At 47.8% G+C, this 25,840-nt stretch overlaps 8 protein-coding genes across 8 annotated transcripts; 5 read left to right on the top strand and 3 right to left on the bottom strand.

The window, feature by feature from the left end:
• Positions 1–1,126: 1,126 nt before the first annotated feature.
• H6S33_000734 (uncharacterized protein) lies at positions 1,127–2,314 on the bottom strand (the record flags this gene model as incomplete). Its single annotated transcript, XM_044832144.1, has 3 exons — positions 1,127–1,441; positions 1,524–2,125; positions 2,191–2,314. The coding sequence occupies 3 exons, from the start codon at positions 2,312–2,314 to the stop codon at positions 1,127–1,129; spliced, it is 1,041 nt and encodes a 346-aa protein (XP_044700293.1).
• Positions 2,315–3,475: 1,161 nt separating this feature from the next.
• On the top strand, positions 3,476–4,143 carry H6S33_000733 (uncharacterized protein; the record flags this gene model as incomplete). The annotated part of the gene is made up of 5 exons (XM_044832143.1): positions 3,476–3,497; positions 3,551–3,577; positions 3,652–3,941; positions 4,023–4,062; positions 4,118–4,143. The coding sequence occupies 5 exons, from the start codon at positions 3,476–3,478 to the stop codon at positions 4,141–4,143; spliced, it is 405 nt and encodes a 134-aa protein (XP_044700292.1).
• A 739-nt stretch (positions 4,144–4,882) lies between these two features.
• On the bottom strand, positions 4,883–5,715 carry H6S33_000732 (uncharacterized protein; the record flags this gene model as incomplete). Its single annotated transcript, XM_044832142.1, has 5 exons — positions 4,883–5,017; positions 5,097–5,231; positions 5,382–5,466; positions 5,595–5,610; positions 5,703–5,715. The coding sequence occupies 5 exons, from the start codon at positions 5,713–5,715 to the stop codon at positions 4,883–4,885; spliced, it is 384 nt and encodes a 127-aa protein (XP_044700291.1).
• Positions 5,716–7,910: 2,195 nt separating this feature from the next.
• Positions 7,911–9,745, top strand: H6S33_000731 (uncharacterized protein; the record flags this gene model as incomplete). The annotated part of the gene is made up of 3 exons (XM_044832141.1): positions 7,911–8,936; positions 9,007–9,433; positions 9,507–9,745. 3 exons carry the CDS (start codon positions 7,911–7,913, stop codon positions 9,743–9,745), a joined length of 1,692 nt encoding a protein of 563 aa, XP_044700290.1.
• A 451-nt stretch (positions 9,746–10,196) lies between these two features.
• On the bottom strand, positions 10,197–16,636 carry H6S33_000730 (uncharacterized protein; the record flags this gene model as incomplete). Its single annotated transcript, XM_044832140.1, has 9 exons — positions 10,197–10,652; positions 10,738–11,037; positions 11,094–11,275; positions 11,333–11,429; positions 11,480–11,880; positions 11,943–13,672; positions 13,724–15,642; positions 15,696–16,234; positions 16,294–16,636. 9 exons carry the CDS (start codon positions 16,634–16,636, stop codon positions 10,197–10,199), a joined length of 5,967 nt encoding a protein of 1,988 aa, XP_044700289.1.
• Positions 16,637–17,014: 378 nt separating this feature from the next.
• On the top strand, positions 17,015–19,171 carry H6S33_000729 (uncharacterized protein; the record flags this gene model as incomplete). The annotated part of the gene is made up of 1 exon (XM_044832138.1): positions 17,015–19,171. One exon carries the CDS (start codon positions 17,015–17,017, stop codon positions 19,169–19,171), a length of 2,157 nt encoding a protein of 718 aa, XP_044700288.1.
• A 977-nt stretch (positions 19,172–20,148) lies between these two features.
• Positions 20,149–20,611, top strand: H6S33_000728 (uncharacterized protein; the record flags this gene model as incomplete). Its single annotated transcript, XM_044832137.1, has 3 exons — positions 20,149–20,302; positions 20,380–20,478; positions 20,544–20,611. The coding sequence occupies 3 exons, from the start codon at positions 20,149–20,151 to the stop codon at positions 20,609–20,611; spliced, it is 321 nt and encodes a 106-aa protein (XP_044700287.1).
• Positions 20,612–20,833: 222 nt separating this feature from the next.
• H6S33_000727 (uncharacterized protein) lies at positions 20,834–24,948 on the top strand (the record flags this gene model as incomplete). Its single annotated transcript, XM_044832136.1, has 11 exons — positions 20,834–20,838; positions 20,917–20,986; positions 21,446–21,513; positions 21,585–21,641; positions 21,705–21,714; positions 21,776–21,792; positions 21,938–21,951; positions 22,030–22,073; positions 22,130–22,754; positions 22,823–24,768; positions 24,835–24,948. The coding sequence occupies 11 exons, from the start codon at positions 20,834–20,836 to the stop codon at positions 24,946–24,948; spliced, it is 2,970 nt and encodes a 989-aa protein (XP_044700286.1).
• Positions 24,949–25,840: the final 892 nt, after the last annotated feature.

Genomic DNA, 25,840 nt, shown 5'->3' with positions numbered 1-25,840 from the left:
GTAATACTTAAGGGAGGTGATGGTAGGACGAGCTAGGAAACCTAACCCTTCCATGACAACTTGAATCTACATACCACGTCGTACATCATAACTCACTGGCCACCCTCTTGTGGGGATTCGAGCCTCCTCTTCCTAAATATATGGCAAACGTCCTGCTGATACCCAGGCACATTTCCACCGAGACTTCAGGGTAGATTGAGCGCTGGAAGGGATGGTAAAGATGTCCTTTCTAGATGAGAAAGATAAAGAAAAAGTATCTCTCTCGGCACCTGGGCAGCATCTTTCGACAGAACCCTTATAATAATACCTAAAGCTGTTCTTGTTTTTTCAGCGACACCTAGCTAGCTGACCGGAGTCATAATAATAAATCACCAACAGCTGTCTCTTACGAGGGTATGGGGGGATGTTCGACATGCTGTTTATATTCCAGACCTGGGAGGATTCTATTACTGGTGCTGTTTGTGCCATCTCCCTATTATTAGGCTTTTGTGACGTTGGAGTATGTGAGTATGTTATATCTTTGGGAGTAAAAATGGCAAAAAAGATATCTGCATTATTCTGCGGGACGGCCATTGAAAATGGGTTTCGACGTAATGGGTTTCGACGTAATGGGTTTCGACGTAATGGGTTTCGACGTAATGGGTTTCGACGTAATGGGTTTCGACGTAACGAGCCCGCAATCGACGAAGGAGCCCCAGGCGAAGTACTCCTAAATTCACGAAAATAAAAAGAGAGAAAAACTTGCAAAAATACTTGATACTTATTTCAATTCCTTAGAGCACCTGGTGGCACTCAATTAACCCATACCGCTGGGAAAGCATATATCAAAGCGTCCGGTCGACTTTGATAACCCACAATTGCTTGGTAATAAGTGATATGCTACTATGGTATTTATGTTCTTACTGCTGCACAATGTTCACCTATGATATAAAATAATTCATACTGGAAAACAACTAGATGATAAACGCTACCAAGAACATAATGCTATTAGAGATATGATACATTTAAACCCCAAGAAAACACCACCAAACACCACCCAGTGCAGTCCATACCAAAAAGAAAGAAAGAAAAAAAATGATACCCATCATACCCATCGTGCACTTCATCCACTTCATCCACTTCCGCATCATTCACTCTCACCCTCCGCATCCATATCCTGATCCTCCTCCTGCTCTTCCTCCTGCACCCTCCTCGGCGCAGGCCTAACCTGCGTAAGCGTGCTCCTCCACCCCCTCGACGACGCACCGCTCTGCCGCCTATTTGCAGGCCCCGCCCCAGACTGCCGTCTGCGCGCTGCAGCGCCTTCGCCGACGAGGTCCTTCCCGGTCCATGGTGACCCGCAGGTCGGACACTCCTTCTCGCCGCGCTGCGCACGGTAGTACTGGTTTGCGCACGAGTTGTGCAGGCGGAAATTACATGCGCGCGTCTGACAGCGGAGGCCCTGTACATAAAAAAAAAGCGGTACGTTAGCACAGCACAGCACTGAGGATAATACAAACAGTGAATTGGGGGGCAATGCTTACGATGGTGACAATCTCCTTGCACCCATAGCACTGCTTAATCCTCTCTACGACAGCACCGCTACGGGTGCCCCCACCCTCGTCCGAATCCGACTCGTCAGCAGCAACATTATACGTCTGCGTCAGATACGACGCCAGCTCCATCAGCGCCCTGCTCGTGAGCGAGAACCACCCCGCATCGCTCCTCTCCAGCCAGCCCTCCTCCACAAACGCCGCGAGCGCCTCCTCAGCCTGGATCTTTGTGAGGCCCGACTGGGCCTGCGACTGCGATTGCGTGCCCTCGGCGGCGTGCGGGTTCTTGTCGAGGCGCAGAGCGTCAAAGTCGCTGACGGCCATGATCTCGGCGGCGGGGGTGTTGTTGGTGTCGAACATGTAGTCGAGAACACGCTTGAAGAAGGCGATCTCGTCGGCCGAGTGGGTGGTGGCTAGCTGCGTGAGCTCGTCGGAGGCCGTGTTGACGAGGGCGTAGATGCGAGTGCGGTCGTGCTGGTCGAGCGTGCTGCGGATCTCGAGGTCGTAGTCGTGGATGGTGGTGTTGGCCGTTGTGATGTAGGAGGCGACGATGCCGTCGGTGATGTCTTCGAGGGCGGCTTCGTGCTCGCCGCCTAGGGGTGCGCACTGGGTGTTAGGCTGTGGGGAGGGAGGGTGGGGCTTGGGGGGTGTGCTATACCGTCTGCGTTTAGGATTGCGAGCAGAATGGGCTTGATGTCGTTGAGTTTGAGGACTCGGTGGGACATGAAGGCCTGCAGAAAGGCCCGGTTGACATCGGTGTAGCCTTCTCGGAGGAGACTCATTCTTCCTTCTTTTCTGCAGAGATGACTGCAATTGAAGCCTTTGGGGAAGAGGGCTGGAGATGAGAGAGGTGTAGAGCGGTGGTGGTGCAGAGAAGTGGTGGCGATGTCAAACCGCCAATTGAACAAAGACCTCAAAAGGCTGTGACAGACACCTGTTCTCACTCGCCCGCCAAAGAAAAGACGAACGACGGGACGACGCGACTTTAGCTTGCGTTACCCGGCACACGCAGCCCAACACGGAAAGGCGTCGCATGTCATGTCGTGTCAATGATCGCTGGCACATGTCGCGCATCGCACCGCACCGCACCGCACCGCACCGCACAATGCTAACAGCGGCTGTCAAAGGAAGTAAGAAAACGAACGAGAAACACAGGAAATAAGCTCTGCCTGCTGCTCGTATTGTTCCGATACAGGCAGGCACTCGGTCAGATATATCAAAGCCAATCTCTTGTCTCTGACTCCACCCGGGCCCTGCCCTGCCCTGCCCTGCCCTGCCTGTCACACCGCACATCTGCCCCTTCGCTTAATTAAGCTGGGTGTTAATTCTTCCACTTGGAAGGTGAACTCCCTAGAACGTTCGGTGTGGCGTTTCGCTTCCACCGCCGAGCCTCTTGCACTTGTTTAGAGTTCTCTCGCTCTTGTTCCGGTGCAACGCTGAACCCAGCCAGACGTGCTGTGATATACCGCGAGCACGCGTGGCCGCCCCGAGGAGAACGGTTTCAACAAAGGGGAATTCACCACGAGGGAGATCGAGGAGTGCAGAAAGGAAAGCAAAAAAAAAAAAAACTAAAAAAAAAAAAAAACTTTGCCTGTACCTGTACCTTACCTTACCTTCGCTAGCTACAGCAGCATCGATCTCCACCATCCCGGGCGGCCGTTCACCCCTTTTCTCGAGAATAAAATCCTACCTTATACATACATACAACCTTCCTTCCGTTCGATCCTTCCTTCCCTTCCATCGATCCTACGCTTTGTCCTGTCTCGCCTTGTTTCGCCCTACGGCACCTACCTTTGCGGCTCCACAAAAATCAAAACTCAAAACTCAAAACTCAACTTGAAACCCCAATTACGGCCAGACTATCATTGATTGATTTCCGCCTAGCTTCCCGCACACTCTCCCGCACACTCTAGCTCTCGCAATTGCACATCCAAACCACCACCATGTGGCTATCAGACACGCAAAGTACACCCCACCCTCACCTCACGATCTCCACTACATGTAGCTAACACCTCCAGAATTCGGCGTCGGCTTCTGCGCAGGCGGTACTCTCCCGCCCCTCCCCCTCCCCCTCCCCCCTCCCCCCTCTCCACCCTCTCCACCCACTAACACCCCACAGGCGTCATCTTCTTCATCCTCGGCCTGATGCTCTTCTTCGACCGCGCCATGCTCGCCATGGGCAACATCCTCTTCGTGATCGGCATCGCGCTGACGCTCGGCCCGCAAAAAACACTCTCCTTCTTCGCGCGCAAGGAGAAATACAAGGGCACCGCATGCTTCCTGCTCGGCGTGGGCCTGATCCTAGCGCGCTACCCGCTCGTCGGCTTCGTCATTGAGCTGTATGGCATATTGTGTCTGTTTGGGGACTTCTTTGGCGTGGTGGTGGGCTTTGTGGGCGCTGTGCCCGTGGTGAGTAGCTCTCTTTGTGGTTGTGGGGAAGGGGGGAGTGGAAGTGGGAATGGGAGAGTGCTGATAAGGTGGTGGTGATAGATCGGCCCGTATCTGGAGGTGCCGTTGAGGAGGATTACGGGTGAGTTGGGCTTTGTGTGTTCTTGTGGTGAGCGTGGGCTGACGGTGAGATCTAGGTGCAACACAGCAGCTGCCGGTGTAGATGGGCTGCGGGCTTTGGCGGCGGCGGCCGCGGGGGGGGGGGGGGGGAGGTGGTGGTGGAGGAGGTGTTGATGTATTATTACCAGCAAGCAAAGCACGCGGAAGACGTGCACGGTTTTTTTCCTCTCCCCCACCTGATACAGACCCGATGGGCAGGGCAGGGCAGGGCATCGGGTGTGTGGGTGGGGGTGGGGGAGAGGGAGAGGGACGAACGAAACGGCTTTTGGGAGAATGGCAATGTTGACGAATTAGATAAGATAGCTACGGTCATTCTTATATATGATACCTAATGAAAGGTGAAGGGAGTAAAAGGGAAGGGCAATTTAATGTTTAATATCCCCCGGCCCCGGTTTCGAGAAAGATAAAATCTCCGTGTCAAAAAAGCCAATCTCGCATGCAATTAGCGGTCATATCCGCCACCCCTTCGGCCGCTGTCACCTGTCAATATCGCAGGCCAAGCGATCCAAGGTTTTGCATATTGAAGGACAGGGGGACAAGGAACAGGTAACAGCTTCACAGTGGCATATTATAGACTAGCATATACTGCTATATATACCAACATGCTGGTAACTTAATGCTTATATTGCGAGAATTCCCGGGAGAGGTATTTGGATTTTTTAATATCAAATACAGGGCATTTTCCTCCCGCTTCAAACCAGCTCCCTCTATGAACCCATTCTGACAAAACAACAACAAAAAAAAGAGGATAAAAAAGCTCTGAACACTCCAGCTCCGTTTTTCTAGTACCCCACACCAATCAGGTAATCGGCGAGCTGCTCGACCACCTTCGCCGCCTCTCCGGGCTGAACAGTCTCTGGGTAATGGGCGACCAGAATAGCCTGCTTTGTCTTGACGCAACAGACTCCTTCCTTGCCCTGTAGCAGAGGTAGAATTTGGGTCAGTAAGCTTTCTTAATCTTGGGCCGAGGAAAGAATAAAATTGATTGCAACATGCCTGCCTTCCGTAAATGCTCCTGTCGTCCGCCTTGATGCAGACGTTCTTGTTTCCGCTTATATACAAGCCCTTTTCATAGAGGGGTGCAGAATCCGTGTAGGCTTTAATTAAGGCCTGGACTTCTTCAGGCTTGACCTATATGAGTATTAGCTCCCGTATCATATGTTTTTCTATCATATAGATATGAAGACTGTATTTTTATCCGAGGAATCTCTAGGGTTGAAACCAGAAATACCCTTGGACTACAGATCTGTATGTAAGATAGGCAGGCAGGTAATAACTAACCGCAAAGTTAGGGGACGCAGCCCATACAGAGTCACCGGCAGCACTGAAGATAGCGGCTTTGTCAATCTTTCCAGTGGCAAGCAAACTAAAGTGGTAGTCTTTGTGTCAGTGAATATGGTCCTATCCATCTTTTTATGTATTCTTCAGGTGTTTTCTGGTGTATTTCTAGGGTAATTTTGGTTCCCTCAGGTGGTAGTGTAGTGGGTGTGTTACCTAGTATCAACGTATCCTGCGGGGTTTCACGTCGAATGTTAGCAAAAAAAAAAAAAAAGAAGCTTTTCTCCTGAGCATCGTTCAAAAAGTGGAAATTCTGTATCTCACCTTGCCAACTCATACTTTCGGATGTGTAGATTTGATGGTGAGAAATATGTTTTTTGTTTTAAATTTCCAAGTGGTGGATAAAAGAGGAGGTAGTATCGTGAAGCTGGACAGTAGTGGGAGGGAGATGAGAGAGGGGAGAGAACGAGATGACAAGGGGGGAGGTGGTAGCAACGGGTGGTTTGTGATTCGTTAGTGGGGTATAAGCGGTGAGGCGACGGGTGAATCTGCAGCACCGGCAAGAAGAACCTTAGGATTGGTGGGGCTATCCTATGAGGGTGACTTTTCACTTTCACGTCGTCTGTCTTCCCCTCTCCTCCTGGGAATTGCCTAGATATTATACTTCTATTGACAGGATGGCCTCGACCACGACACTTTACAATATAATGACTCGATAGGTTCACCCTTCTACTCTAGGTATCTTCATCATTACTATTCTGCAGGTTCGTTGAAGTATTCTGCAGCAAAAAGGGGGGGCACCAAACGCAAAGGCCAGCCATTCTTGCGTCGACCTCTAACGTTGCTGCTGTCAACAACGCTTGCAGCAAGAATAGAGCTTTGAGACTCTGTTTTCGAGACTAACCAAAACAACAGCGGCGGAACCGCGCGACAAGACTTCATCATGTATGTGGCTGCTGCTACGATTTCAACTCGACAGACACCCAACTCATCCAGCTTACTATCGAGGCTGCTACCACAAAAAAAAAAAAAAAAAAAAATTCAGCCAATTTCCGGCAAGTGTTGTGCTGTCCCGTGACGATCTGCATTCTTTTCCAAGATGGTGGTGATATATCTAATTGACTGTCAGCCTTCCGGCGGACGGGGTCAGCCGAAGCCGCGCCGCGGTTATGTATTTACCTACAGTACCTACTCTACTCTACTGTATTACCCCCCGATGTTGCCCTCCTTCCCTTCATCGGAGTTCCAAGGCCCTGGCTGGTCAAATTGAGTTTTTTGCGTGCGGGAACAAGTACCTACTATAGAGGTCGAGCGAAGCAGCTCGTGGGACTTAAGGCGTTGGGAGTTTAGTTCTCAGACCACACGTGCATTATGCTGCGTACAACGTTGGAAGTGCGACACCCTAATAATATTTGCATTCTTATGGATGCTACTATTTCAATGATCTCACACACACTTTAAAAGAATCCGTGGAATTCAACTGCCTTCTATAAACCCATCCATCAATCGATCAACCATGTAAACAATGAAAAAAAAAAAAAAAAAAAATGCTCTGCTCTCATTTCCCGCTTCTAAGATTCTTGGAAAAGCGACTATCCTCCTATCGTCTCAAAAATACTCCCGGGATCAGGCGCGTCCTAAGATGAAACCAGGACTTCAGGAGTCATGGATCCCTGGTTCTGAGAAATAATGATTTTTACGTTTTACACCGCAGACTGTGGTGCCTCTAACGCAGTTTCTTCGATGTACTCTGTGTGTACTTGCTGTTTAAGTCAGGTTTCGTTTTCTGCTACTCCATCTTTGGTTTTCTTCTGCCTCAAAGTCAATTTCGATGTGTACCTACACCTCTCCCCCCCCCCCCCCCACGGGGGTGTTTATCGATCCATTTCCCCCCGGATTCTTAGTGGGGCAGGGCCTAAGGCACATGCGCGGTCTCATTTATATAAGAAGCAGTCCAGAAGTGTTTCGGCCGCTTCTTGCGAGATCCCTTCCTTCAACGTTCTTACAGGTATTGGTTACTAACTAGCTAACCTGCGGTTGATTTCCCGTAGATCATTCCGATTCTCCCCTCTTACCCTTCAGTCACTCCTTTGAAGAATCACTTGGTGTTTTTTTTTTGTTTCTTTCTTTCCTTTTACCTTTGCGTCTGCATCTGCATATCTATCTGCATATCAAGTTTATCCCACCCTCCTTTAATTTATTTTGCCCATTTTTTCCACCCCACTTTTTTTCTTTAATAATTTCGCCTCCGTGATCACTGGCTGGTTGTTGAAATTAAGCCAGAGAGGGAAAAAATTCACATTTTTTTCTCCTTTCTATTTTTGCTTTTCACGAGGGTTCATCTGTTCTTTCTATAGAACACATTTGGATATCCGGGATTCCCTTGACCTTACAACCAAGGAACAAACCCAAGTAACAACTTAACACCCTTCCCACACCTCCCTTCTTTGTTTCGTCCAAACATCTTGAGTGCATTGCCGCATATATACTTGTGCATCACCCATCCGTGCGCCTTCCGCTCATTAATCAACCATGCCGGGACTATTGCGCCGTTCAAAGTCGACTCGCGATGCCAAAGCGAAGCTCACTCGCGATCAACTAGATTTTAATTTTGCGCAGGAGATAAAAGCGCCTTTGGCTGCTGCAGCAGCAGCGGCAGCTGCAGCAACAGCAGAAAAGGAAAAGGTGGATATGGCGCGGTCGAACGAACAAACTAGCACCGGGCTCTTGAAGCTTGCCCGGCGCAAGAGTGTTTCTAGCTTCAATACAACAGTACGGATTGCGCACGTTGCAGATGGTCACCCAAAGACAGCGGATCCTCGCAATCGTCAATCAGTACTTTATAGAGCTTCGCCGACACCGCCGTTGACGGAATACCCTCCTCATAGTTTTTCAAAGACGTCAGACAGGTCAGATATGGCGGTTGAGGGTGAAGAGGGCTATGTTATAGGGGTCGCCATTGGAAGTCCGACAGAGATCAAGCTTCGGGAGCAGAGGGAGCAGAGAGAGCAGCGGGAGCAGCAGAAAAGCTCAAGGTCGGAAATGTCTATATTCCCACCACAGAACATGTACTCGAACGATGCGGGATCATCATCAGCCACGAAGCTCACGAATAAGCCTTTTGAGGTACAAGTCAAAGGACCGGTAGCAAGTGGTGCTAGGAAAACCCTTCACAAGGAGCGGGAGAGAGAGAAGGATAGAGGGAGGGAATATCTTCAGGAGGACGCCCCCAAGACAGGCTGGAGGAAGATGTTTGGCAAAAGCTTTTTTGGCAGCAGCAGGAAGGCAGCCCCTAGGCAAGATCTGGAACCAATGAAGAAATTGGAATTGGTTACCAGAGACAAGTTATCACCTCATCTGGCACCTAAACAGAAGCCGGTAAAGAAAGGTGCTTCTCCAGCTCCCTGCTTGACTGTCGATATCCCGGAGGTTGAAATGGAGCGCTACAGTGTGATGTTTGGGACGTTGTTGCACCCAAGTGAGAAGTCCACCATTTTCGCCCGTAGGAAATCGAGAGATACCGGGAGCAAGCAGCAGCAGGCGGGGGCTAGTACTGAGGTAAGAATACGTTTTAACTACATAAAAATAATTGAAATATTTATTCATAACTAACGTAATTTGCTATTAGAAGGAGCCTTCACAATTATATCTAACTCCCCTCAAAAGAAATGCAACAACTGGCCAGGTTTGCCGTTCCCCGGCATCTATGCTTGATGTCACCCCTGTTCCCCCTACGAACGCTACCTCTCGCACACCTAGCCCAAGCAGCCTCTCCCGCTCAAAAACAACAGCCGAAAGCTCGCCTCCTGATCTATATGTAGTCCGCGATCAATCTCTCGCGGAGCCAGTCGCTCCTAAGCCTGGGGCGCCCGGATTACTATCCCACTCTAGATCGCTGAGCAAGATCTCAAAGATCTCGGAGGAGAGCACAGTTGAATCAGATACACCAAGGGGAAGTTTTGACGAAGGAGACGATGAATGGATGACAAAGGAAGACGAAGCCGAACCGCAGTGGGAGATGGTGACTGGGCCTTCAAGCGGTCCGATGACTGAAGGTTCGTTTAATTCACACACCTTCACAAGTTCTCACTCACCCTTTGCCTGACCTAAACTAACAATGATCAACAGATCAGATTCAAACTGCGGCCCAGATCAGCATCGCGCGGCAGATCTCTGTCTCACAGCGTCAACTTCTCATCCCGATCGTTCCTAAATCACAACGTCTTGTCAGCCGTGCCACGATTCGGAGGGCCACGGCAAACGCAAAGTTTCCAATGCCCCCAGTGCAGCAGTCGCCGCAAGAGGAGAAAAAAGAGCAAAATGAGCAGCAAAAAGAGGAGGACGAACAGAAACACAGCTCGGGCTAGCCCAGTAATGACGAACTTATTATGGCGTGATGCGGGGAGTTTTGACCTTTTTGATACTTTGTTTTTACTTTTTTACTTTTTTCCTACGAAATTACGTCCACTCCTACCCACCACCACCACCTTCTTCTTATTCATTTCTATTTTATGTGTCGCTTTAAATATTGTACTTTAAACACTTTGGCTACTCCGCCGGACAGCGGGCTGTTTTTCTTTTTCTACGGGAATTGGTGTATTCTCTGGTTGTATTCTTTGGTTGTATCCTTCTTCACTTACTTTCTTACATTCCCCTACCGACTGGTTCTAGAGCGGCAGGAGTGTCTAAATATTTTTTTTCTCGGAGTGCCAGCGTCTGTAGCGGTACATTCATATAGCTAAATGGAATACTTGTTCCATGTGGAGTAACTAAATACTTGGTGCAAGGTTTATTTCCCATGCTCATAAGTCTTCTATATTACTCGACCGGACCTTGTAAAAGGGGGTGATCCTTCTCCACCCACGTCCCCGGTACGGCCTGGGTCGTCTGCAGCCTAACCCCCAATCTGCTCTCCAAACCAATATACCCATCCGAAATCGCAATAAGGCTCACATCCACACCTTCCAAACCCGGCGGGGGTAAATTAAGCGTGAATCTCTGCGTCGGCCGACGGTTATCCGCCCCTCCCCCTCCTCCAGCCCCGCCCTTTGTGGAGAAACCTACCCGCTTCAGGGCGTAGATTTCGTCTTTTTGGACGTCACACAGGAGGATGAAATAGCCCTCAGTTTGAGGCTTCGGGAATTTCGGAGCTTGGATGCGGAAGTCGCGGTTTGTTGAGGGGTTCTTGCGGGTGATTGAGGCTTCTACAATTTCAGCGGTTGCCCTTGTGACCTTGACCTCGAGTTGTGGTAAGGCTGTGACAGTGCGGGCGAACTAGGTGTTTCAGAAGCCGTATGTCAGTAATTGGTAAACCGGGGGTTGTAGTTCTTGGTAAGCTAAGCGGGGTGGGTTGTCTTACGGCAGATCGTGAATTATCCGGTACTTTGACTAGGGTCATTAAACTGTCCAGATCCTTGTTGCTCATAGTTGAGAGCTCGACGAGGTTCCGTGGTGATGAGTTCTTGTTTTCTCTTGAAATGCGCCGTTTCTCGAGTTCAACGTCCACGCCGGGGAGCATTGCTAGGGGCCCATCTTCTGGCCAGCGGGCTTGCTTGATGCATTGCATCAGCGTCATCATCATCATGCAGCTCGATAAGTATCCGAGCTCTGCTAGGACATCAATTGACGCCTGCAAAATACGAATGCTTTGGTCAAGGACCTACGGTTCTATAATCAGCGTGAAACCCAGTGAATGATGGAATGATGCCAGCTTACAGAATTTTGATCAGTCACGTAATCCGTGATTGGGAGTGGGATTCTCGCCAGGAAAGCTTGTATTAAAAGGAAAGCCTTGACATGGGGATCCCACATAGGCATTCCGAATGATTCTGCCTGGAATGGGAGAACCTTTGATAGCTCAATGTTGATAAGATCTTCATTATGACGGACGGGAAGTTCTACAGCCTATTAGCATCTCTAGATCATTCAAATCTTTGAGAATCCTTGAGACCTACCATCATATTCAGTAGCTGTGCACATCCACACCAAACAATTCTCCAAGGTAGCATTCGGCTTCGCATTTTTGACCAAATTTCGAATGGTTTTGTGGGACTTTCTAACATCAGCGTTACCCCATGCTTATATTCAGAAAGGAAACTTACCAGATAGTAGTAACTTGCAATCTTCCCCAATGGTGTGCTCTCCACATCACCATTTGAGAAGCTTCTAACACATCCAGACTTGACCAGTTCAGAAACAGACTTCTCTACAATGTCTACTATGAAATCATTTGCTAATTCCTGAGCTGTCAACGAATCTTGATCTTCCACGGAGATATTAAGTCCATAGTAAGTTGGATTCTTGTGAAGTCTACGGAAGAAGAATGTCCAAGTAAGATAGTCCAATGCGTCCTGCTTAGCCGTAATCGTTCCTGCAGAGATCTCGGCGCCAAGGTGGTCATCTACAACCTTGTGGAGTGAAGACTCGACAGGGAAACCAGTGTGCAGGAAGTACTTGTAAAACGATTTCTTGGCATCCTGGGTAAAGATCCTAGCAATACCAGCTATTGCAAACATTTAGACACCCGGAGCCGAGGAGGGGGAGGTGGTGGTACAAATCACTTACATGAGTCAAACTGCGGACGTCCAGCTCTTCCTAGCATCTGCAGCACATCTGTTAAGTCCATGTCGACATACCCTTCTGACTTGGCATCGAAGTACTGTGTTCCCTTCACAACGACAAGGTGGGCAGGAAGGTTGACACCCCAAGCAAGAGTACTGGTAGCCACTAATATCTGGATCTTATTAAAAGTGAAAAGCTCCTCAACCAGTTGTCGATCTGACTCGATAAGACCGGCATGATGAAGGCCAATACCAAACTGGAGAGCTTCCTTTAAACTATCATCCTTTGTCCTTGTGAGTACTGTTTGCAGATCCTCATCACTAATGCCCAAGAACTGACGCGGATTATCTTCTATCCCACAAAATGCGATCAGGTCTTTTGCGGTGAGTCTGGTCTGCCGACGTGAGGCAACAAATATAATTACTGGTTTTTTGGGCGAGTGAGTTTTGATGGCTAGATATGCAGGCCTGTTCATAGACTGCATCAATGGGCAGAATCCCTGTTGCTCTGCGAATCCGTCGATGTAGATCTCCAGCGGCACCGGGCGAACCGAATGCCTAAAGTTAAACAATCCTTCCTTAACACCCAACCAATTTCCTAAATCCGACGCATTTGCACAAGCCGTCGACATGCCCATCAACCTAACCGAATTGTCCGTCTGACTCGCAATATAATTCATACGAGACACAATAATCTCCAAAATAGGTCCTCGATCACCACCTAATAGATGAATCTCATCAATAATCACTAAAGAAACTTTCCTTACGTAACTTCTCGTCTGCCAGCTTCTCGAGATACCATCCCACTTCTCAGGGGTGGTAATGATGATATCAGCATCCCGGATAGTTCGTGTATCAGGTGTATTATCACCAGTCAACTCTACAAGCTTCAGCCCCATTGGCCCCGTAAGCCGCGCCGACCAATCTTTGACACGCTCACGGACAAGCGCCTTCATAGGCGCAATATAAACGACCTTTGAGCCAGGCTTCTCGCGGAAAGCCCACCACATTGCAAGCTCGCAAGCAATTGTTTTTCCACTACCAGTAGGGGATCCTAACAGTACATTCGAGTTTGTGTGGTAGAGACAGTGGAATATCTGCGTCTGCATTGGGTTAAAGTACTGAAACCTTGAGCCGTAGATATTTTGGAGTTTTTTATTCTTTAATGCAGTAATTGGGAGCGGCTGGAGGTTCAATAAAGGCGTGTAGACAGCCTCTGTATCCGGTCTGATCAGATGCTGGAATGAAATCGGCTCTACCGACTCGGCGCCCAGCCATCGATCCGACACTGCCCTAACATAGATCTGTGACGGTAGCGGATCAGATAAAGGAATTGTAAAATTAAGCTCATGATCATCGTGTAATTTCCTTTTAGTCAGGATGAAGAACTCAGAATGATATATCTCTGCTGTCTCCGAGTGCTCAACCCATATCCAGTACGGCTCAGACGTGCCATGGTATCTGTCATTCCATCTAAAATCTGGAGATATATAAAGCTTAATCCTTAAAACATCTCGGTTTAACGGTGCGATCTCAGCTTCGATGTTGATGGTTGGGAAGTTATCGAGTAAGTTGGCAATTCGGGGCCCATAGCCCTGATTATGGACTAATTGGCCAATTTCTGAAGGACTCATGTCACGTAAACTCTCGATTGAACTCTCTCTCGCGTCTAGTTTATCAATGATAGGTCTCGGAAGATCAAACTGTGAAAGTGGACTTTGGAACGACCACATTCTAACGTAACGTTAGTAGAGTCATCAGTCACAGAATATCACTCGGACTTACTTCTTCTCGATAGATTTACACAATGATAACATAACCTGGCATAGGTTCCCCCATCGCCTGTTTAACGCGATCTTGAAAACTGCCCTGCAAATTCTTGCTGCGTTTTGCGCAACATATGCCGAATCCGATACCAGTGCGAAATCCTCAAAGGTCGCTCTCGAGATATGTGACTGAAGTAGGATGTTCGTCTTCTCAGCCGCAGTAAATGGAACATCTTTATCCGGATGGTCTTTATCACTCTGCCTTTTCTCAACTTTGACCTGGCACGGACAATAGTTATCACGTAGCCTCTTGAGCTCCATGAGCTCACTCTCCCGGAACTGTATGTTGTCGAACTCGGCAGAACGTGAAATCATGTTAAACACATCCGCCTCTGACGCATTGGGTTTCATGAGCTGGTTGAACAATTCGATCGAGTTGTTGAGAATATAAAAGTTACTTGCGATTCTCCCTACATCTTTTGGTGCGAGCGACTCTGTGCGCTCGTCGTAGATTATCATCTGTGTTTGCTGGAGCCGCCTTGCGGCTTTGATGATATGTTCTCTTCGCTTTGCATTCAATGCAGGGTCATCTGCGAGCTCCTCCCACCCAATTCCATAATGGAGGGGGTTCTTCTTCCACCGCACAAAGAGATAGGAGTCTCCGAGCCATTGCACCGCTTCATGAACTGTTGTGACGGTCCCTAGTGCGATCTCGGCATTAAGATTATCAACCATTTTCTCTGCGAGGCGGGATTCGATTGGATGCTGTTGGGTCACGGCGGAAAGATAATGGGCTAATTTATCGTGAGTTGTGACAATGAATCCCACACCCACCTGCTGGAACTGAGGTCTTCCAGCACGTCCAAAGATTTGGAGAACATCGAGGATTCCAAGATCCATAAACGCTCCCTTGGCAGAGTTATAAACCTGTGTTCCCTTGATTACTACTGCGGCAGCGGGCAGATTGACTCCCCAGGCGAGGGTAGCAGTACAGCAGAGGACCTTGAGAAGGCCATCGCCAAACATACGTTCAGTAAGGTTTCGATCAGACCTGAGCATCCCAGCGTGGTGGACACCAAAGCCGTTTTTAAATAGCTCGCGGAGCTCCCTGCCTTTAGAGCGCTCCATCTCTCTACTAGCCTGGTCATACCGCTCGTGACCAGTGTTATCAAGGAGGTCTGCACAGCCATCATCTAGGGCGTACTGGTAGAATAACCTTGCGGTCTTGATGGTGTCCTTTCTACTGTGGACAAATACCATGACCTGGTGGTCTTCTTTGAGCATTTCTTTAACCTTCTCCCAGGCTGTTTTGTCGATGTTGTCCATTGAGGCACGGCTTCCAGGCTTTCCTTTGACGCCGAGGAAGTGCTGCTCTAGAGGCACAGGACGGAAGGATGCATCGAAGTAGAACAATCCAGCCATGAGGTTGACTTTGAGAAAGTTTGCGACATCTACAAAGTTTGGCAGAGTGGCGGATAATCCCACAATGCGGATCATGCTCTGTGTGGTTTCCACCTGGCGTTGAGTACGTGCTACTAAACTCTCAATTACAGCACCACGATCGTCGTGAAGCATATGGACTTCATCAATGATCAATAATCTCACTTTTTGGACCAGCTCTGTGTCACCAGTGGATTTACGTGTCACGACATCCCACTTCTCAGGAGTGGTGACGATTATCTGGGTCCTCATGATTTCAGCCTTGGTTAACTGCATATCTCCTGTAAGCTCGCGGACTTCAATTTTCAGCCATGCTAAATGCGAGGAGAACTTCTCAACGATCTCAGCAGCAAGGGCTTTCATGGGAGCGACGTAAACAATTTTGAATTCATCCTTGAGCGGGTAGAAGTGTGCCGCATCAGGCTCGTCTCGTGGAGATGGAACACAATTGGTGCTGATAGTATGGAGAATTGTCAAAAGCGCAGCATTGGTTTTACCCTTACATGGTTAGAACACAAACACCAAAGATGACAGATTATGGAGAAACCTACAGCACCAGTAGGCGCACAAACAAGCATATTCTCATTCGTTTTGTAAGCCACTGGATATAGCAAGCTTTGCATTCTGTTAAGCTGCTTGTACCCCTTGAACGTGTTTCTACACAGCGCATCCATCTCCTCAATCTTGACAAGCTTCTCTCCGGCCTTTACATGGCCAACTTTCGCTGCCGGGATTGTAATCTCCTCATAATCCTTCTCTTCATTTCTTGTGCTCCCCATTGGAAGACTGTACTTCTTCCCAAATGCATTCAAGCTATTCCCTGCACTATGCGCACGGTATACATGCGGGTAGTTCATTGTCGGATCCGCAAGCTTGGGTCCAAGCGGCTGGGACTTATGTTCCAGATCTGCCGCACGGAGCGCCTCCTCACGCTGCTCCCTCGTCATAAGCCGAAGGAGTGCATCCTCCCCACCTCCTTCGGGTTGTGAAGTTGCCGCCACAATTTCCCCACGATGGGAGATCAGCGCCATGATGAATTCGAAGTCGTCATAACCTAGCATATCTGCGAGGGAAGATTGCAATGCGTCATCTATGCGGGGTGTCAGTATTGCCAAATCGATCATTGACACAGTGTAGATAGGTACTCACCGGCTCTTGGACCAGAGAGGAGGGACGAAAGGTTGTTTTCAAGTTCAGTTGGGTTAAGGGCATAGCTAGGGTGATACCTGCAGTAAGTGGCGCATTTTCGGGAGAGCCAGTTGGGTGTTATGGTGTCTGGATCTGCGTCGTCGCTGGAGTAGTAATATTCGTCCGGAACGTCGCTATCATAGGGGTCGTCTGAGTCGGCTGTAGCAGAGAGCTCTTCATCACTGATTTCAAGGTCTTTTCCGTACTCATCGGCGGTGGTGAGGGGTGGGAGCTTGGAGAGTGCTTGTTCCATGAGGGCAAGCTGGGTGTGCCATGCCGTAGGGTCCGTGTCTGCGCCGTCCATTACGCGTGCTGTTGAGTTGTGAGTGTAGTAGACTTCGAGAATGATAATAGAGTTTGGGTATATCCTAAAGTGAAATATGGAGCCCACAAATCCGCGATAATGAAACAGTGGCACTAGTAACTAGAAGTGAGGTTGTGGTGGGGTTCGTATACCCTGGTACACCATTGGACGCCTAGCCTGCGCACAGGCCATACCGCATCTAAAACAATTTTTGAGCCTCAGAAAACCCCCACCACATCGTTGACACATCTGCGCCTTCGTACTGCCTAGGGAATCCCCACACTCACCAAACTGCTATTCACCTCCTTAAGACAGCGGACGCCTCGAAGGCTCTACGTTCCGACTCTACGCTGTCTTCGACTCTTTCATACAGACATAATGGGTGGTAAACGCGATCTTCCCTCAAAGCCGGTGCCGCAAAGCTCAAAGGACATCACACTCGACGATGGAAAAGCCTACACAGCGGTTACGGAGGGTTTGGCAACTGTATTGTTCCCTAAAATTACGGTGAAGAAGGACAAAGCAGGCAATGACGTTGAGGTCAAAGGGGAGGTGTTTTACAACCCGATCCAGCAGTTCAATCGGGATTTAAGTGTTTTGACAATTAAGGCATTTGGGGACATGTTTTTGGAGGAGAAAAAGGAAAAGAAAGAGCAGAAGCTGGCGAATAAAGCAAAAGGAAAAGAGACAAAGGGTAAAGAAACGAAAGACAGAGGGTCCGCAAAGAAGGTGACGAAGAATGAAGTGGAGACCATGGCCGAAGCAGCAAATCCGGGGGTGGTCAAAATCGAAGATCTAGAGGAAGTCGGGGACATAAAAATCGAAGATCTAGAGGAAGTCGGGGACATAAAAGCCGAAATATCAGAGGAAAAGACAAATGACGATACCGAAAAAACACCAGCGGTGCCTGCTACAGAGCTAATGGACACTGAAGACGTTCCCCCGCAGTCAATGGATGCCCCAGATCTGTCTTCACGGCCAAAGGAGACAATTACAGCCCCAATATACACACCTATGCCCCCTAAATTCACTATTCTTGATGCATTATCAGCTACAGGGCTCCGCGCCCTCCGATATGCTCTTGAGATCCCTGCGGCAACTGCAATCACTGCCAATGACCTCGAGCCCTCCGCTGTGGCCTCAATCACAGCCAACATACTCCACAATTCCAAAAACCCAGCACCTCATCCCGATACCTTCGAACCCTCCGCAGCGATGTCTAAGATCTCTGTATCCCTTTCGGATGCAACCCATCATATGTACTCCCGCCTCTATATTGCCTCTCCCCCGCCTCTTCCGGGTGCGCCAAACACTCCCGTCCCCCAATATCTTAAATACGCAGTAGGCAAGTACGAAGTCATCGACCTCGATCCTTTCGGTACCGCATCTCCTTTCATCGACGCTGCAGTACAGGCAGTCAGTGATGGTGGTCTCCTCGCAGTAACCTGCACCGACGCGGGCGTATGGGCCTCCGCTGGATACTCCGAGAAATGCTTCTCTCTGTACGGTGGCACCCCAGTTAAGGGAGAATGGTGCCATGAAGCAGGGGTAAGGCTAATTCTTAACTCCATTGCGATGGCGGCGGCAAGATATGGATACTGGATGGAGCCACTTCTATCCTTAAGCATTGATTTCTATGCGAGGGTATTTGTGCGTATCAGGAAGGGTCCAGAAATGGTGAAACGTCTAGCAAGTAATAGCATGGTAGTATACAACTGCGACTCTGGATGCGGATCATGGGTCGTCCAAAGACTCGGTAGATCCAAAGAAGAGAAGAATAAGTCCGGAACCGGCACTTTCATGAAATTCGGCCTCGCCCGTGCTCCTACAACAGACTCCAATTGTGCAGAATGCGGCTTCCCTATGCACCTTGGAGGCCCTATGTACGCTGGCCCCCTTCACTCTGCTGCCTTTATCAAACGTCTTCTCGTCTCACTACCATCCACACCCTCTTCAATCTATGGTACCCTACCTCGTATCACGGGAATGCTCCAAACAGCTCTTCAGGAGTCCACGCCCGCTCTAGCAGCTTCTCCGTTTTTCTTTGCGACTACTCGCCTTGCAAAGACACTCCACTGCATAGCACCACCTTTGGCTGCATTCCGCGGGGCCCTTAAAGGGCTCGGATATGAGGTCTCGCGCAGCCACTGTAAGCCAACTAGCATTAAGACGAATGCGCCATGGAATGTGATCTGGGAAGTAATGAGGCGTTGGGTCGAGAAGAAGCCCGTCAAAATTGAGGCGGTTGGTGATAAGCACGCGGCGTATAAGATCCTGAGGCTTGGTCGAGCTGAGGGTGATGAGGGAACCGAAGAAGAGAAGAAATTGAAGGAATTAAAAGTGGTTTTTGACGAGAAACTTGGAGCTGATGAGGATAAAGCGTCGAGGCTGGTCAGATACCAGGTTAACCCAACCGCACATTGGGGCCCTATGGCCAAGGCCAAGAAAGAGGATATGTCAAAGAGAGTGATGGAAGATGGTGAGGGCGAAGAAGTAGAGGGGAAAAGGGTGAGGAGGAGTGAGGCAAACGCTTAGTGATCTTGTACAAATAGGGAGTTTAGGGTTCGATATCATGTAAATAGCAAAATGTACTAGCAATATTTAGTGAGCAATCTATTAGCGAGGTCAATGAATCAATTCATTTCTCAAGTTTCCTGCTTGGGCTAGACCGTGAAACACCTCTGCCTACGCAATCAATTTTTAGCCCAGTCAAAAACAAATCGACACATTTTGAACCAGAAGGTCTTATGATCTCAAAATACATATAACTGCTGTACTAACGTCCTATGTGGTTGTTTAATTCATTCTAGCCTTATCTCCGAGAAAATTGTTAGATAATTAGGTAGGCCTAGAAGCAATAGCCCGAAGTTATAATTCCTTTAAAAATTGTAATCAGCTTCGATGCCTCGAGGACTCTGCAGATATTCCCATTTAGACCCAGCATTCTTATAAGTTTTATGTTAAAGTACACATTGAAGAATGTGTTTTCTCGTCTTGCATTACCTGGCGAAATACGTATCAGCTACATGTCGATAAGTTTTGTCTACAAGTGATAAGCACTGAGGGTGATTCGAGGTCCCCTACCCGCAACTTATTTTATGAGTAGGATGTTGCACATGTGCATGTGCCCAAAGTACTAACCCCAGCGATTAGTAGTAGCAATTAGTAGCAATTAGTAACCCCCCGGCCAGTCACCATCCCCCATTACCCCATTACAAAGAACCAACACACCGATCATTTCCGCCAAGAACAGCTGACCAACTCTAAATCTTGGCTATAACCGAGCCAATCACAACTCATCCGTTTCAAAGCAAGCATCTGATGTCAGCGGCTTAGAGCAGTGTGAGAACAGCTATATAAACAGCATCAGTGGTTTCTCGAGAATTCAGTAAATTATTCTTCACCAAGTTCTATTACTCCACTATCCTACGAGATCAATTTCACTATTTCTCTTCTACGAGAAATAATTATCCCCACGAAAACCGCAAAACTTCTTAAATTTCAAAGTTAAAATGGTCCACCCACCAACCTGCTGCAAGAGCTCAGGCGAGCCCTGCACCTGCGCTGCACAAGCAAAGTGCTCTTGTGGACAGAAGGAAGCCTTGAACTGCAATTGTGAGAAGGCTTCGACCGAGAACCGCATTGTTGGTGCCAGATGTTCTTGCCGTGAGTCTTCCCTTCCGGAGCTAATTAAGTAGCTATAGTTAGTTGGAACAGGAGCTGATTGATATTGGATATTATAGGGATGAGACCGGCAAAGGAGTGCAACTGTGAGCGCTCAGCAGAGGAGAACGACGTAACCGGCGATGCATGTGCATGCGGATTGAGGAAGGCAGACTCCTGTAAGTTTCGAATTTCTCTTTGACATTGCTACTAGTAAAGGTTGGTGATAATAATGCTTTTGTAGGCACTTGTGAGAAGAATCCATCAGCGGGTTTGAGGGATGGGGAGATTGATTTTACCACCACCAAATAGACTGTTATTTGGCTGATAGGTCATGGTTCTCGGTGTACTGGTTTTTAGTGCTTTCCTATGGGGGTTCTTTTTTCTCGTCTTTTTTTTTTAAAGTACTTAGCTGTGAATATGGATGCTACAAGTATTAATGAAGCTAAAGTAAACAATGTCACATGCAGCATTTCCTGTTCCATGGTTTGAAGTGAGCACGTGAGAGCGGAAACGGCGCGTCAAGAGGACATAATGCGGTATGTAAATACATCTTGTACCTACAGCCCTAGGATTGTAGAGTAGCATACTAGAGCTAATTAAAAGATTGAACTAAGCATCGTAACCACTTTCTTCTGTCATGACCATATCTCAACTCGCTCTGAGTGCTCAGGACTCGAGATTACAGTATGCTATCTTCTGAAAAATTGATTGAGCTAGCTATTGCCAGTACTTATAAAAAAAAACCTTAGTAATTCTTGTCTAAATTATAATTACCTATCTGTTTAATTCTAGAGATGGACTGGCAGCGAAAGTTGGAATTCATAACATTGCCTGATATTGAGTCCTGATATTAATCGCTCGTGCCTCGTTACCTGCTGATGTATGTAACGTTGAACTGGTTGAAATAGAGCTAGCGAATAAAACCCCGTACGCCCAATCCTAGTCTTTCCCAGGCAGGGATGCCATTCTCGGTTACCCTCCTCCACATACCACACCTCGCACACTCCTTTTGGTGTCTCGATTCCGGCGCTCGCTCCATCTCCCGTCTGCCGGCATCGTCAAGGTCGGCTTCGACCTCACCTCATCATCATCGACACTCTTAGCCAGACCAGCAAAATCTAAAGGTATCTAAAAACGGGATAGGAATCCACGGAGAACACCCCAAGGAACCAACGAACGAACTCTCGGAGCTCTCACAACTACCTAGTCTCGTATAACTTCAACTCCTTTTCCACGAACGACATCTTCAAATCGCCAATTCGTAGCTAACTCCGACTTACAGCTCTATCTCGGAAACAGAAAAGGCTCGAGGCCGAATTAAAGATGTCGTCCATGCGTGGTAGGATTTCCCATACACATGCTTGTTTAGAGGGAGAGGGTAGTTAGCTAAGAAGCGCACCAGGATTGGTTCAGTTTATTGCGGATTTGAGAAATGCGAGAGCGAGAGAATTGGAGGAAAAGAGAATAAATAAGGAGCTTGCAAATATACGGTCAGTTCCCGTGTGTCCAGTTCGGTCTAATTCACCCCCACCTCGAATCTGATCAGCGAAGCCTATGAATCCTCCCCCTACCTCTGCAATATTCCCTCTCCCCTCTCTTCCTCTCCCCACAATTCATGTGCTGATCCTATTCAAGACAAAAGTTCAAAGGCAGGCAGGCATATATGCAATTGATTTAATTGGCTATGCCGGAATTATTTACGAAGACTAACACTTTCCTCAAAAAAGATGGCAACCTAAATGGGTACCACAAGAAAAAATATGTTTGCAAAGTATGTAACCCCGACTCTTCTCCTAGGTCTTAACCTAACGCCGCCGCCGCGCACAGCTTCTTTATATCTACATCCTTGGCTGGAACGTCGACTTTGGCCACCTCGAAGCCGTCAACCTCATTTCCGCCACAAAATACTCCGAAAAACAAATAGGTTATCTCGCTGTAACGCTCTTCCTCAACGAAAAACACGACTTTCTCCACCTCGTCGTCAACTCCATCAAAAAGGATCTTCTCGACCATAACGAACTTAACAATTGTCTCGCGCTACACGCAATTGCAAATGTCGGCGGACGGGAAATGGGCGAGGCCCTTAGTCCTGATGTGCACCGGCTGTTGATCTCGCCAGCATCCAAGTCGTTCGTGAAGAAGAAGGCGGCATTGACGTTGTTGAGGTTGTACAGGAAGTACCCAGGAATCATCCAAAATGAGTGGGCGGAGAGAATAATCTCACTCATGGATGATCCAGACTTGGGGGTAGCACTATCGGTCACTTCATTAGTCATGGCGCTAGTACAAGATAATCCGGAGGCATTTAAGGGAAGTTATATCAAGGCTGCTCACAGACTTAAGAGGGTAGTTGTGGACAATGAGTACACGCAAGATTACATCTATTATAAGGTTCCATGCCCATGGATCCAAGTCAAACTTCTACGGCTCCTGCAATATTATCCACCCTCTGGTAACTCTATTACCCCCACCCCCTAAAAACCCTATAATATACTCAATTCTAACACGCCCATCCACCAGAGGACGTAAATGTTCAAAACATGATTCGTGAGTCCCTCCAGCGCATTCTGGATTCAGCTTCCGACGCACCTAAAAATGTACAACAAAACAATGCCCAAAATGCAGTTCTTTTTGAGGCCATCAATCTCGCAATTCATCTCGACTCCGAAACTGGGTTAATGACTCAAATCGCTGTTCGACTTGGCCGTTTCATTGTTTCTAAAGAAACAAACGTCCGCTACCTCGGCCTAGAGGCAATGACACATTTAGCAGCTCGCTCTGAAACACTCGAACCGATTAAGAAGCATCAAGCAACTATTATAGCTTCGCTTCGTGACCGTGATATTTCTGTCAGGAGGAAAGCGCTGGATTTATTGTATAGCATGTGTGACACGACCAACGCACAACAGATCGTTACCGAGCTGTTGAAATATCTCCAAAGTGCAGACTTTGCAATTAGGGAGGAGATGGTCTTGAAAATTGCGATCTTGACAGAGAAATATGCGACTGAGTTTCAGTGGTATGTGGATATATCACTGCGCCTCATCAGTATGGCGGGTGATCATGTCAGCGACGAGGTGTGGCAGCGTGTGATCCAGATTGTCACGAACAACGAAGAGCTACAGGTTTATGCTGCGCAAAACATATTACAGCATGTTAAGGGGATGCAATGCCACGAGACATTGGTGAAAATAGGAGGATACTTACTAGGAGAATTTGGGCATCTGATTGCAGATATGCAGGGGTGTAGCCCCATTGAGCAGTTCATGGCTCTTCAGTCCAAATTCAATGGATGTTCCTCCGCGACAAGAGCGATACTGCTAAGCTCATACGTCAAATTTGTGAATCTATTTCCTGAGATTAAACCGCAGTTGCTACAGGTATTTCATGTATACTCGCACACACTCGATCCCGAGCTGCAACAGCGGGCATGTGAATATCTCGCCCTCACATCTCTTCCAACTGACGATCTTCTCCGAACTGTTTGTGACGAAATGCCACCATTTCCCGAACGCACCTCAGCACTTCTTTCAAGGCTGCACCAGAAACATGCAGGCACGAGTGATAAACGAACATGGGTTATTGGTGGTAAAGACGCAAATACAGATAAGGAATTTCAGCTCACGCTCAATACGGGTCTGAAACGTTCTTTTACCAACGCTGGGAATGGTACACCCACTACTGCAAAAAGCGCAGGGCTTGATAGTATACCTGCCCTTACACCCACACAGGAGCTTGCTGGGTTGAACTTAAACGGTGACAGCACCACTGCCGCAAAGAAGGAGACGCTAAACCTCGCATCTCCAACGCATCTTAGCCCTGACTGGAGCATTGGTTACAACCGCCTCCTAATCCGCTCAGAGGGTGTCCTCTATGAGGACGTTCAAATCCAAATCGGTCTCAGGAGCGAATACAGAGGCCACATGGGTTGCATCATCCTCTACTATACCAACAAGTCTCCTGTTGCCATTGGTTCTTTCACCACCACTGTCAATAACAATGCCCCAGGGCAGCTGTCTTTGAAGTGTCAAAATATACCGGACACTATAGTGCAGCCTGAAGGCCAAACACAGCAAACTATTATGCTCGAAGCAACTACTCTATTCAGCGAAGCACCAACTATTAGGATCTCCTACCTTGCCGGTGCGCTCCAGGGACTAACGCTTAAGTTGCCGGTGGTGCCGAGTAAGTTTATGGAGCCAGCAGCACTGAGTGGTGAAGATTTCTTCAAACGGTGGAAGCAAATTGGGGGCGCGCCGAGAGAGGCACAGAAGGTATTTGGAATTAGTGTCAAGGGCAATGTGATTGATGTTGCTAGGACGAAGAAGGTGGTAGAGGGCTTCAAGTGGGGGGTTATGGATGGCGTAGATCCAAATGCAAAGAACGTGGTGGGCGCAAGTGTGCTGCATACCGCCGGTGGGAAGTTTGGATGTTTGTTAAGGCTAGAACCAAATTTAGAAACGAAGGTATGTGTATTGCTCCCTCGTTAGTTTAAGTTCGGTGAAGACTAACCGGAGGATGTATGGATGTAGATGTATAGGATCACAATTAGGGCAACAGACGAGAAAGCCCCACCAATGCTATTGAAAATCATGGAAGAACGACTTGCACTGGCGTCACCGCCATCAGATTTTGGAAAAAGATAAAGCCTACTTGTGTCTGCTGGAAATAGAGAAGGAGTTGGGGTGGAGATTGTAATCATCGCTGCACAGTTTTATCGTATATAATACCATATTATTTTCTTTCTTTTCAAAACGTATATTTGTGAATGGGCAGTGGGGACGGTAAATAGATAACTAGTTGACTTTGTGGATATGGATATGGTTATGGAGGTTTGATCATTAGTCTTGAGTGTGCGCATATTTGTATCTTGTGATTCCACTTGCATGTAGGATTTCCGGAGATAACTTGGACCTCATAGCCGCAGGAGAGAAATTTCTATATGTTAGTCGGTTGTAGATAAATTAACTACGAAAGCCAAAAATCTCTTTTTGTAAAAACCCCCCCAAGGAAATCGAATCGAGTGATAATCTATGAATAAAGAAATTTCACCCCTCCTAGGCCTGGCTTAGTCTTTTGTAAGATCGATTGTTTAGATGAATATGTTTATTTGCTCTTGTTATTGTATTCTGAGTAATATAGTCACTCAAATTTCAAACAATCTGAATGAAATTGATGGAGGTTATATATGACATTTCTGAGCAACAGAAAACAAATACCTTTTCCATATTTGAGTCTTATACACTAGCAAAGAACCTATAAAAGAATAAACATACGCGATGATCCGAGGCTTAAGTTTGGATATCGAGTGAGATTCTGTGATTAAACTGGGACTGCCGTGATCAAAGTTTATTCTAACCTCTCTTGCTTGGCCATGGTCTTGGTGATCTTTATGGCTTTTTGTTAAAAGTAGGACTAGTCTTAGAGTTTTTTCAATTGATATCGATGTCTAAGGCTAATACAAGCTATCTTATAAGAACCCGGACAGGACCCATTCCTCTTGACAGCGGGTCCTTTACTGTTCGACACCTGCTCGAC

The sequence above is a fragment of the Morchella sextelata genome (assembly GCF_020137385.1).
Source record: "Morchella sextelata strain SCLS chromosome Unknown scls_1, whole genome shotgun sequence".
In the NCBI taxonomy this organism is placed as follows: domain Eukaryota; kingdom Fungi; phylum Ascomycota; class Pezizomycetes; order Pezizales; family Morchellaceae; genus Morchella; species Morchella sextelata.
This window is presented reverse-complemented; position numbering and strand designations above follow the sequence as displayed.